The sequence below is a fragment of the Acomys russatus genome, chromosome 15, assembly GCF_903995435.1.
Source record: "Acomys russatus chromosome 15, mAcoRus1.1, whole genome shotgun sequence".
In the NCBI taxonomy this organism is placed as follows: Eukaryota; Metazoa; Chordata; class Mammalia; order Rodentia; family Muridae; genus Acomys; species Acomys russatus.
Window position 1 is genome coordinate 59,465,982 of NC_067151.1, and position 13,945 is coordinate 59,479,926.

The following is a 13,945-nucleotide window of genomic DNA, read 5'->3' on the forward strand; positions in this document are numbered from 1 at the left end:
CCACAAGAATGGTTTATTTAAAAACAGTAAATGGAAAAGAAATGCATTTTCTTGTGTTGTTCTAAGCCTCAGGGGCTAAATGTAATGAATATTTTAAGAGATTATTTTAATTAAATTCCTGCACATCTAAACAGAGTAATATTTTATTATCACATACATAACCATGTAACTGAGATATTCATTAAAGTTAACACTTTCTGGACCAAGAATTCATCGTATGATTTACTGACCTTGTGCAAAAAGGCACAAATTAGGAAGAAAAATGAAGGGGGACAGACTTTGATTAATATAGGTAATGCTATACCATATTTATAATAGCCTTTTCCCTATTCTGGTTTATAAATGCAGCCACAGAGAAAGGTGCCCTGCTGAGGCTGAAATGAGGCTGACATCAGAGCACATGCCACTAGAGTGTGGGGAAACTGATCACACTGTCAGCAATTCATTTCACGATGATGTATTTAGTGCTCATTTCACCTTCCAAGAAAAGGAAAAGGAGTTCCTTAGACCAGAAGGTGATATTGTTATTTTCAAGGACATACCTAAGTTAAAGCTCGCAGAAGCGGAGTGTGCGATGCAGGGAGAAGGAAGAGGAAGGAGAGGGGAAAGGCAGAGCAAACAAGGAGAGCTCTATGCACAGTCAGTGCTTCCACGCTGTTTGGTAATTGCTAACATATGTGGCGTCTCTGTTTCATCGTAGTCGTCCTCGTGAGTTCTGGCGCCTTGACTACTGGGAAGATGACTTGAGGCGCCGGCGACGATTTGTGCGTAACCCTCTAGGATCGACACATCCTGAAGCGACACTAAAAACAGCCGTGGAACACGGTCAGTGTTTAAACCAGTCCTTGCCAATAGCAGCAGGTACAGTACTTGACACTGAAGAGCATAACCTCTTAATTACAAGGCCTGGCAGAATGTCCAACACCACATTTCACAGCGCTTTACCCAACAAGTGCGTAGAGAGAGGTATACTTTGTATAGGATTCCATGAAATGATGGTGTCAAGTATACTTATTTGTTACAGTACGCGAACAAAACTTAGTTAACATAAACCCATTGTTTCAAAGCTCAAGGCTAAAGTATATGTCCTTCTAAGCCACACATTCAGCTTTGAGTAAATTAATCCCTCAAGCCTGACTTGAATCCATGAGCATGAGAAACAAAGAATTTACAAACCAAATAGGTTTCTAGGTTCTATCCCGTATGTGCAGTTGTCCTCCAGCCGTGGGTTGATAATAAATGTCCAAGTGCCTCGGTACTTGCTGAACCTTGCTTTGCAGTTGTGATTGATGGCTCGTGAACAGGAGAATAGACATTAATTTCGTATGTTCCTGTTCTGTACCATCTTATTGTCAGAGCTTAAGAAAACATTCCTCCATTTTTGTTATGATGCACATGATGGAGATTCAGTTTACGTAAAGTCTGGTAACTGCAACAACCGGACGAGGTCTCTTGGATTTGAAAACCAGCTTTCCCTAATCAGAGAATGACACTTGTTATTTTATGGAGTTCTAATAGCCAGTTAGAATAAATTAAAGGGGAACTGTGCCTCTCTACATTAAATTTACTTTGCTTATGCAAAATTATAATTGGCTAAGGTAAAATAGTCCACCCTCTTAGTAGGATATGAGTTTAATATGCTGTAGTGTGTGATTAAATGACAATGCATACCACAATTAATTGTTAAAACTATACTTAATAGAGATCATTAGGTTTTTTTCTGATTATGATTGTTTTTAACTGATACAAAGAAATTACACGTGTTTATGTGGCACCGTGTCATGTTTCAATGCAGGTGATGGTATTAAGAATTTAGATTAAAAATCTGTAGTCTTGGGTTTGGCCTCAGTCAGGCCATTTGACCTCTTGCACTCATCCTTAAAGAGCCAGTTCTGGAAGAAAATGTCTACAATATGTCATCAGATATAACACCAAATGTGACATCAGTCTGTTAAAATAAATGATCATACTGAGAATAGTCAATAACAAAGTGATCTAAAAGCAGTAATCGTCTTGGGTCCTGTGTCTTCAACTACAGGGGCTGGGAAGGGGAGATGATGAAGTAATTAGGCTACTTCGCTGGGAGGCTCATGTTCTTTTTGTGCAGCAGGACAGATTTCAGAGTTACATGCTTTCTCTGTGTATATTCTGGTTAATGATAGTTTTCATTAAGAAGAGTTTGTTTGCAATATTATTCTTTTCAGCCACACAGGTACTATTAGGTATGTTTAAGTTTTGAAATTTAATAACATTTTTCTATTCTAAAGTTGTGAGTTCTGGTGTCCATGGTAACAGGAATATGCTGTTTCCTTTTACATCAGGAAGAGTAGGATTTCCTTTCTAAGCCTGCATGTTGGAAGCTGATTTTCCTTTATTCAGCTCACCTCTACTATATTACCAGAGACATAGCAGTAACTGAACTCAAAATGCAGTAGTATAGGTTAAATACAGTCGTTTAAACATATTCTTATTTAAAAATACATTTTACCATTTTAAAATATTATGTGATTCTTACTGGCGGAATTTTAATTATTGTTGAAAGTCACTTTTTAAAATAAAAGTTAACTTTCTAAATTCTAAATACCTGTAGTAATATTAATATTCATTAGTAATAATTAAGACTTTCAGACCTATTTAGACATAGATGCCATTGTTCTTATCTAGATAGTAATTAAATGTTAATACAATATTATTTATCTTTACTGATTGCGAGAATTTGAAAAATCAAAGATAGTTTTATGATTCTTTTATTTACGAATATTTTACATAAATTGTATAATAATTAATCGTCAAATATGTGAAGCATTTATTTTTTAAAAACCAGCCAAGTGTCCGTACCTCAACAATATTACAACCAAGGTATGGATTATTACTAAATACACAGTCCATATATACATATTAAATATATTTTTAGTACAGTCATTTATAAAAATATAAAAGCTATACTTTATTCTTTGTATCTATGCTATCTCTAATAGCAAAGCATATGATTCTGTAATTCAACGTACAAATTGTACTGTATTTGATGTCAGCCTAATTTATGCTAATATATTCTCCAAGCAAAGAGCCTAATTTTTAACTTGATTTTATTAAATCAAATAACTTATCAAGTTGACATTCAATCTTGATCTTGTGTTAACTATGAAATTTAGTCTTTGAATGCTTCCTAAAACACAGTGGAAGCTATCAAACATGATAAGGCTGAGGTATGCAAAACAAAAGAGTCGTTCTAACCAAAAGCTGTTAAAATTATAGTTAAAAAAAAAAAAAAAAGGATACATACGATCAAGATCAGTGTTGAATTTAAAAATAGACATTTCTGTGGCTGCTGTGTGGGTTTTATATTGTTTTATGATTTCTTCTATTTATAATTAATTAACTAAAAATACAAACATTTTACAATGCAGAATTGTAGAATATCTTCAGCAGTATTATCATTGCTAAGGAAAGGCATCTAAATAGAAGTGCCATTGGATAGTAGTGATGTATTTTGGTAGTGTGAGCCATCTTTTTTATAGATTGATTTGGTTTGAAGGAAAGCCTCTGGTGTAAAGGTGGCAGAGTAAATACCTGAAGAGTGATGTTCTCTGTTGATGCGATCAATACCAGCCCCATGACTCTACTTCTGGCTACCTTCTAGTTAAAAACAAATTTTTTAATTCTGACAATTTAATTGCCCTTTCCAAGTTCACATTAACTTGCTTGGGGAAAGAGCTTTGGGTAATTTTTCAAGCAGAGACCCTCCAAAGTGGTTATTTATAAAAGTCGTGTTATAATGGGAGGTTCTTTTAACTTTGCAGAAACTGAATCATTTAAAATTAAAGTAAATATTTTATCTTATAATTAAATGTTGTTTGTGGATATTACCATCAGCAAGAAAAGATGGGCATTTGATTCTTGAGAATGTTTTCTTCTATCTATAATTTTAATATTTATTAGACATCTGTCCTAATGGTTTCTCACATATTCCCAATGCATGCAGTCCTGTGTGACAGTCATTTATGATCAGGGCGTTTGACATCCAGAAGGATCTTGAGGCTCAAGTCTGCTCTAACTTTTCTTTTTTTTACCATAAAGAAACTGAGGTAAGAAAGGGGTAATGCAGTCTTGGCATATACCAGGACTAAAGCCTAAGTTAACTGAGGACTGGTCGGTTTCAACATCAGTGTGCAGTGTCTTCAAAAGTTTATTGTTAGAGAGAATGAAAATTCTATTCTTAATGCCATGTAAAATATGTTTAATAATAGAAGATTTTCTTTATTTCAACTGTTTAGCACCAGAATCCGATTTAATTCGAGACATTTTTATTCTGTAAAGAGTGTGCATGACAATGGGAATATATGAGGAATATTTAGTATAGCTTTAAGAGCATGTTGTTTAAAAAAGTGTACATTGTAAATATATAGGCCAATTTAGATTCCTAAGAATGTCGAATCATGGCAAGATCCTAAATCAGCCCATTTTTCTGATGAGTTCAGTAATATTATTTACTATTGTATCCTCTGTAGGATCTGTGTGCACTAGATTCTGTAACTTTCAGAGAGTCCAACATCATTAGAATATGTGCTTGGATTTATTTTTTAATCGCTCTTTGTACTTTCGGGCAATTTTCCAGAGCGTATTAATTGGCTCAGAGCCCTAAGGAAGGGGTCTAATTAGATGACGATAATGTTGACTGAGATACTCTTCATGTGTTCTGTTCAGAACACAGTTACAGCATTTGCTTACAGCACATTGCGTGGCTCCCCACATTCATCTTAGGTATGCTTGATGCCCTGCCTTTAGTGCAGTTGTAATCTCATTTTCTGAAACAAAGTAGCTCTTTCTTAACACATAAACATCTTTTTCTGCAACACTGACTACTGGAGACTCCTATTTCCTGCTTAGTGCATGTTTGAAAGGGGACTCATGGGTTGTAGGTAAACACTTTCCTGTGTTTATTGTTATTATATTTCAGTCTTACTTACCTGTTCCATGTTGTATAGATAAGTCACTTCATGTCCATACCTTACTCTCAAGAATTTGAATTTTGTATTTCGAGAACCAGCCTCTCTTTTAGGCTTCTCTTAGCTTCAGTGAAGTAAAGATATTTTAATGATACCACTTTGGATATGCTTCTTTAATTCTGTGGAACAATGTAGTTAATTATTAAGTTAGTATAAATATTAAAATAAAATATGACATTAGATAAACGTAGTCAGTTAAATTATTAAAAATCTGAACAGTGGTCATATTCACCGAAAAATTTTAATAGCAGAAATTATTTGATTTGCACTTTAAATTTGAACCAAAAGCATGATCTTAACTTTATCCAATTAGGCTTTTAGACTTCAGAATAGTTGATACCTATTTATAATTGTTGATTGATTAAAAAAGCAAATGAAAGTTAAAACTAGGTCTTTCCCTAGAACATATAAACATGATAATTATCTTTTATTTTATGCTTGGGAAAGTTTTGTTCTAATTTTGAAGGGGAAAAAAAAGTTCTTCAGCAGAAGAAAGCTCTGGGAGCACTGAGAACTGAATAGCAGCGCATGTGGTGTGTATTAGAGCACTGTTGGTAATTTTACTGCTGCTAGCTGAAAATCCTCAAGGGGGAGGTAATTACAGGAAAGCCATTCTAAATATCAGTAAGCTGCATATTTTCTGTGACAAGAAGTTTTTCAGTTGAGATTGAACAATTCCAGAATCTGAGCTTGTAAAAATAAGTAAATAAATAAATTAAAGTGGGTGTTTGTATGTGTTTAGTATACTTTAGTACAGAATTTTTTTTTCCCACAAAACTATTTAATTCAAAAGTTACTTTGTTTTAGTATGAGTCAGCAGATGAGAACATATTTAAAACTCTCAAGTCCCAGTTGGGCAGGGTAACACATAATTTTAGTAGCCATTTAAATGAATGAATTTATTTATTGAGCTGTTTTAAACCACTGCATGTTGCTACCAAGAACTGTGTTTTTTTGTAAATGTTTGCAGATTACACAGTTTTCTTTTTCAACTAAACTTGGCTTACCTAAGGATCCATATGGCAGTGAGTCTATAGGAAGAAGTGGCAGGATGCTTTGTCTCTCATGTGTTTCATATCAGTCGAATTTAGCTCTTGATTCTTTTTTTTTTTTTTTACTTGTTATAAAATTTCAATATGAGAAGCTAAGAATTAGTAAAGAAAAATGCATTCATATTTACACAATAGCTTTTGTTTTCTGTTGCTCTCTTCTGTCTGAGAGCTAGTACAGTCTGGCACCACCAGGCCTGTTTCTGCATCTTGACTGCAGTTATCATAGGTCCTTTACTTTAGGCAAATTATATAACCTCTCAGTCTGTTTTCTTATCTGAAATTAAGGGATTGGCAGGATTCTAAGAATTAAATGAGTTAAATATGTAAAATATTTTGACCACTCTGGCATATGGTAAGTGCTGTGTAATATTTTCCTCATTAGCCGTATTTTTGCTTTGAAGAGAGTTATAAATCAAGAAAATGAAGAGAATGTGGCACACCAGTTCTGTCCTAAAGCCTAACTTGAATGAAAATGTCTTAAAATTTAATGTGTAAGGAAAGCTTCGATGATGCTTTCTTTCGGATTTCTCAGGGGTCAGTTTTTTGTTTGTTTTGTTTTTTAGTTAAGTTGCTTATATTTGAAAGGTGTTGTTTTGATTAAGAGAATTTTTATTGTAGTTTGGGGAATCTATATGTACATAGTGTAAACAATGATAAAGAACCATAATGTTGTTTTTTCCAAAAAATATAATAATAGCCATTATATTTCCTTGTAGGATTTGAAAATATAAAAGAATTTTAAAATTAAGTATTAAACTTTTCAAATATTTACTGAGTTTCCACATTCCTTACTATGATACATCATAGAGATGAGAAAAGAGAAATTTTATTTAGTTTAAGAATGCATTCAAAGCTAAAAACAAAACAGTTTCTCCATGACCTCCTTATTTCATATAAAAGCCTTAGATTCTGTTTAGTGCCATAAGTACTGTATGTTAATTATATATGATTAATTCACAATAATTATGAAATAAAACCATTTGCCATTACCATGATCCTTAGCCATAACCAAAGAAACTTTGATCTGCTGAGGTAATGAGCATAAAAACACATGAGCAGCTTCTTAGCATCAATTCTGTAGGTTGCCAGTCACTAAACCAGTGGTTGTCAACCTTCCTAACGCTGGTGACTCCCAGCCATAAAATTCCATTGCCACTTCATAACTGTAATTTTGCTACTGTTATGAATTGTGATATAAATATCTGATATGCAGGATATCTGATATGCGACCCCCCCCCCCCCGCAAAGGGGTTGCGACCTACAGGTTGCAAACTGCCACTCTAAACCCAGGCTTTATTCTTTTTAGGGGTTTGAGCCTTATGCCTGGGCAGAAACTGTTGTGGGGCAAAAAGCCTTCCCATCGGATTTCCATATCAATAGTCCCAGTTTGGGTGCGTCCGGTGCTTCACCTCCAGGGATTTCCTACCTGGAAACCCCTCCGTTCTGTGGCACCATTCAAAGAAATTGAAGGTTAGGAAAGGCACACCCTATCTTGAGCTTTTCAAACAAGCCCCAGCTGCTGTTGGCTTTTCCTGAGCCAGGAGGACCAGAGTGGCGCTGGAGAGCAATGTGGGGTTCTGGTGCTTGCCTTCCAGCAAGCAGCAAGCTCGTTTCTTTGGTTCCGTTGCCCCTCCTTCGCTGGCCTTGCTGCCTAGTCCAGAGGCTGCAGGAGGCTTTTTTGCCCAGAAGCCTCTCAGCCTACTGTTCTGTTATGATTGCCCCTGGGGTGTCTTGGGCCTTTAGTTTAAACAGCAGAGGAGGCACTGAGGAGCCTGTGCTTCCTAGCTACATTGCTCCCTCTCAATATTTGTGTTAGCTTTGCGGGCAGGGGCGGATGTGTGAAAATGTGGGCTATGGCTCTGGGCTGGAACAGGAGGGAATGAAGAACAGAATGCAGCTGCGGGGACTTTTATTAGTGTCCCATAGGGCTTTGGGGTTTGGGCCTCCATCCTCATTGGCTGGTGTTCGCCCCAGCGCTGACCACTCTTCTGGGCACTCCCTGGCCCTTTCCAAATACATGCCAGTGTAATATATTCAGAGGAATGAATGGCTCCTCATTATTTTTCCATGTTAAATAAGCATTGTTTCCTAGACTAGGTTCTGATTTTTCCCCACTAAGGAACAAATTGCGGGGGAGGGGCCCTGCTTTGGAATCCTTTCCTCCCCTAACTATAAGTAAATAAATGGCTGGGTGAGCAGTGCAAGGGTCAGATTTAATGGGATTAGGGTGCTTGTTCAGGGTAACATTACACTAGCTTGGGGAATCGAGTTTGTCAGAAGGAGCGTGTGCCATCCCGGTCACTTTACCCACGGTGGGCGATGGTATAAAAGATTGGGCCATCTCTAGCTCCCTGCCCTTCCTGCAGCCCTACCGCTCTGCCAGAGTGTTCCTCCAGTGCTGATGGACAGCTTTGTTTCCTTTTCATTTCAGCCGCAGATGAAGACATCCTTGCTAAAGGAAAACAGTCCATCAAGAGTCAGGCTTTAGGAAATCAGAACTCTGAAAACGAGGCCCTCCTGGAAGGCGACGACGATACTCTGTCATCCGTGGATGAGAAAGATTTAGAGAATCTTGCCGGTAATTCAGTGGCTGCGCAGATATTTCAGCTGGCTCTGGGACAATGAGCGTCTAATTACTTACTTTTTCAGCTGTGACCACTGGGAGTACCAAGCCTACATCCACAATTATATTAACTAGAGATTGGTTTTGTTCTTCCCAATGTTTCTCCCTTCATCTTCTATAATTGCTTTTATTTTTTTATTCTTCCCAGTCCTCTGACCTTCCTGATCTTTTTCTTTTATATATAATTTTCACTGGAACAAAAATATTAAAAGCAGCTACAATAGAATTGCTTCATGCATCCTTTGAAAGTTGCCATACTCTATAAAACGAGGATTATAAGTGAAATGCTGCCAATTATTTGGTAAACAAAGCTTGGAGGCTGTTTGCTTTAAATATAGCCTCTTAGGGAAATGCTGTATGTGCATTTAAGCCACTCAAAAGAGGAGCCTCAAGAATTCCACGGGATTCACACACCTTGGATAGTGTAGAAATTTTGATTTATATTTAGCAGAATCTCAGTTTTATTTTCCTCTTGGAAAAAAAAATCACTTGTTTAGCCTGAAGTTTTAGTCTACATTTGATATGTGTGATTGTGTTCCTATTATTATTGTTGTTGTTGTTATTAATATTAATTATATTTCTTGAGAAAAACCTGAAAAAGCACATAGTTCCTATAGGTGAAAATTACATAGTTTGCATTGCAGTGATTTTTAAAGAAAGAGCATTTGAAAGCTTTTATTTGGCAATATACCTCCAACCTTATGCACAATGATTGTGAAAACAAGCTGGAAGCTGGTTACTTTCTTTGATGACTATAAACCTCTCAAAGTAGAATAAAATTAACGGAAGTGTGTTATTAAGAGATCTGTGTTGGGAACGGAGGTTAAGGAGGATACTGCTGTTTTGGTCTTTCTTTCACACCCACTAATCCATCTCCTTCTTTAGTTTACCCCATTCTTATGACTGACGATATGCTCGCACAGTAATGGAGGTGAAAGGGAGTTTAATTATATAATCTTGACAATGGCAATGGGATTAAGAAGTAATCCACACTAATAAAGTGGTGTGGGTTAGAAATGAAGTGGAAATTGTCAGGGGTCTTCTGTAGAACCTAGGCTGCACCAGCTTCTGCAGCTGTCTGCTTACCCTGTAATTGAATGTCTGAGAATGATTGAAAAAATGTTATTTCTTCTCAGGATTACATGCTAATGTACAGAGGGCAAAGGGAGACAGCAAAAGAACACATAGCTGCTTATTTCATCCATTTACAGGGATGTGCTTTGGGAAATCATGGCTGTTCTGAAGCTATCTGCTCCCCATCTGCAAATACAATGCATTTGTACATTGGGAATAGAGGGCAAAACCTGCTCTGATCTCCGCAGAGCATCCCCTCTATTGTCCTGCTGGCACACATTAAGATTGATGTGAGATTAAGGACCATCACACTTCAAACAATCGATGGAAATGTCAATTCATCTGAATTTTGAAACACTTATTCACCCATTGATTACCTGAATAGGTGCACCTTGTTTATAGGCACTATATTAATTCAGAATTATAAATGCCAGTCTTCTTTTTGGTTGTTTTTTAAAATAGGATTTGTATAATAAGAAACGGTAGAATTTTAAATTCTCTCTGAATCTATCTCCAAGTATATTTGTATTATATAATTATTTTCAGTCTTTATTTTAGGGTTAGCTCTAATGTACTTTATGTGGTTCTGTCTGTAGTGGATCTTTTGTTTTCAGTAGCAGTCTGATTTGTCTCTTTGATAAGCCCTGTGGAGATTTGATTATTCCAATAAAAATTCATTCACTTGGAAACCCACCCTCCAGCTGTTTGCTCCCAGAGTCCCTGAACTACACTAATATTAGATTTGGAGGCACTGAGCAATATTTAACAGTGGAAAGGATATTTTGAGAAGAAATATTTTTACCGGTTTTATATAGGAGAAAGTTGCCATGTAAGAAGTTTTGTACGAGAGTGGCATAGAATCTTTATCAGAGAAGATGGTTTATCAGAGCATTTTCAAACACTTCACTCATAAAGCTAGTCCTCTTTGTGTCCCTGCCTCAGCCAAGCTCTAAAGTCACCTCTGGCCTTGGGAGCCTATTGAGGCCTCCTTGCTCCTGGTTGTTATTCCATGGTGTTGGTAGCCTGAGGCTGGCTTTCTAAACGGAACGTGGGTATACTTATTTAGGCAGAGCCTGCTGCTTACACCTAGAGATTAGACCAACACTTTACACATCCCCTGTACGATAATTGCTTCCCAGTTTACCATTATTGCTAATTGCCTCTTATAAATATTATACTATGAGAATCCAGACTTTGCACCTTCAGATTATCTGTATGGACAGAATATAGAATATAGAAGTATAGAGGTCAGCAATGCTGCACTTAGAAGTAAGAATTTTTAAAAAATGTGCATTATATCTGGTCAAGTTTGAGTTTTGAAGACTGTCGTTCCAATCCATGTGGCTTATCGTTTGTCTTGGCAGGTCCTGTGAGCCTGAGCACAGCAGCTCAGCTGGTGGCCCCCTCTGTGGTAGTAAAAGGCACTCTCTCTGTCACCTCCTCTGAACTCTACTTTGAGGTGGATGAAGAGGATCCCAACTTCAAGAAAATTGACCCAAAGGTGAGAAGATGAGGATGGAAGGGGAGTTATTTATTTTGTTGTTATTACGGGATAATGTGTTCTCTAAGATTGGAAATGTGAAAAATCTTACAAGCTTAGTTCAAAACTCTTGAATTGCCTCTGCTTACTAGAAGGTAGCTATCATTTTTAGCTTAAGACTCTCTTCTCAACTAGTTGGATTATTGAAGTTAATTTAAATTCAAAAACAATTTCCACTTAATTGCATTTATCATTAGTTCTTCAGAGGAAGAGACCTCAGGGAACATTGTCTATAAATATATTCTGCATGAAAGGGTCCAAGGTGAATTAAGCAACAAAAATTCAGTGAGCTTGAGAGTAGAATTATTTTGTTTAGCCCTTATATTTTCTATATATAATACCAATATATCATTATCCTTGCTTTGTCTCCATGGCTTACTATTCTTTGGTGCACACAAGTGTATTCTGTAAGAGTGTGTTACCTCTGTTTTCCATTACCTGTGGTAGCTTTTACAAGGCACTGCATAATTTCCTATTCTTAAATGAAAATGTAATTTCCCCTTTCAAAGGTATTTTGATTACTTTTCAGACCATGGCAATTTTATTTTACTTAGAAACATTTCTGTTTTTTAACACAGTCATAAAGCCAAAACAATGTTGATTTTATGAAAGTGAATGGTATAATTTGTTCTGAGAGGAAACCGTTCATTGAAAAATGAACCAACTAAGTTTCCTGTAGAAAGAGTAGTGGTTTAAAATGGAATAATTAATTTTACTGGCTCTGTGTGTGTGTATGTGTGTGTGTATGTGTGTGTGTGTGTGTGTGTGTGTATGTACACATAATATGCACACATTCTGTTTGTTGGTAGCTTCTTTGGTTTTGGAATCATGTGGAATTGTTTAATCTTTATGATTTGGAAGTATTTCTTAAAAGATTTGGAGAAAAATGTTACAATTATGTTGAGCTTTACAAACAAATCATTTCTCATCTTATACATGTTTGTTTCAAGTTCCTTGCTTCCCGCTCTCTGTCTGTATTCTGGCTTGCTGCACTATGTAACAAGAAGGCCATGAGAGACCTGCTGGTTTGGAGTTAGTGAATTCAGCTAATCCATTATAGAGAAAATGTGAATTCTGAAATCTTATCACCTAGAAATGTTTTGTATTTTGTCTCATGGCTAAAGATTCTGAAAATATGTTAAAATTTCATTATGAAATAGTTACCAGGATTACCTAAACTCTTTGATTTCTGACGGCTTCCAAAGTTGAGAGAAGCTGAGATTTCATTCATAATAGTTTACTGTACTTTTGGGACAAACATTTAAAATCTAAAATCTGATCAATGGTGTTTAAATTTATTTTCAAAATTAAGACCTTTGCTAGCCTTTGAGAACAAGTTCTTTGAAGTTATTTGATGTTTTACGGGAAGCTGTAGCTTTGAGTTTTTCTCTTTTTTATGTAGCATAATTAAATTAGCTTTCTTTCTCTGTTGCTTATAAAATAAAAAATATTTAGTCTAATCATGAAATTTGTCTTGTACTGCAACCTTCCCAATTCTCTAGATATCAAAATTCCTGGAAGTTCATATTTGAAATTGCTTTAGCCAATTGATAGAATCTTTAATTTAATATGGGCATTGATTCTAAAAGATATTTTTGTATTGTAAATACTGACACTTTTCTTGACTACATTTTTAGCATTTAAAAAGCTTTTAAAACTTGCATTAAATAAAGAAGGAAAGATATTGAGTTGGGGATATTGTTTTTTGGGTTTTGTTTTTGTTTTTGTTTTTTTTTTTCTGATGAAGACTCAATAACTTTTTTGTAAACTTGTTCGAAGAAATTGTGTTTCATACTAAAAATCCTTTTTTGAGTGAAAATCGTCATTTTCAGAAAGCATTTTAACCTTTTAAACCAAATACCATGCCTTAAATGATTTCGTGTGTACCTCTAAGTAGCTATTGTTCCTTTGAAAACGTTCTTAAAATTCATAACATTTTCCTCAGAGGATAGGTTGTTTTATTACTTAAAACAATTAGTGAGTGCATTGAATTAAAGAGTTTGTTTCATATTTATAGGAAGACAGACAGACAGACACATACACAAACACACAGAGACACAAACACACAGACACACACACACACACACACACACACAGTACTATGTACAGTGAAAGGACAAAGGTAATTTCAGAGTAAATAGCACCTAAGCTTATATTTTTGACACAGAATTACTTTTCCCAGGGCGGCCTACAGCCTATGCCTGTAGTGTCAAGTGACCTGGGGCTTCAGAGCCTGAGGAGGTTCCTAGGGTTCAGTAATTTTAGTCCTCCTGTTCTTAACCCGATATACCCCTCCCCCACCAGAACTTCCATCAGAAAACTGCTTTTGAGAATATTTTCTTCTCCGTCTGTCATTTTTTTGGGCAAAACATTAAAAAATAGAATAATTTAAAGAATAGCATTTAAATACTAGGGGTAGTATTTAACAAACTCTACTTCTGTACCTCACATTATCAAAGCTAGTGGAAGGTACATACCCTTTGGACATAAACTAAAATTTTTTCATTTTAATTTTTTAATATTCCAAACAGTTATTTTATTGCTAAAAAAGAAATCTTTATGAGAATTGAAATATTGAAATGAGTCTATGAGATTGTTACCTAATAAAGCAGGACAAGAAAGGTACTTTCCCAGCTTCTAAGTTTTTGAA

The 13,945-nt window shown here is 35.8% G+C and overlaps 1 protein-coding gene across 1 annotated transcript in view; it reads left to right on the plus strand.

The window, feature by feature from the left end:
- The window catches only part of Lrba (LPS responsive beige-like anchor protein), a 540,702-nt gene that overhangs the window by 291,960 nt on the left and 234,797 nt on the right, over positions 1 to 13,945 (plus strand). The window contains exons 38-40 of the mRNA XM_051157393.1: positions 701 to 825; positions 8,490 to 8,636; positions 11,120 to 11,256. Coding sequence (XP_051013350.1) covers positions 701 to 825; positions 8,490 to 8,636; positions 11,120 to 11,256 — 409 coding nt within the window. The remainder of the gene's footprint in view (positions 1 to 700; positions 826 to 8,489; positions 8,637 to 11,119; positions 11,257 to 13,945) is intronic.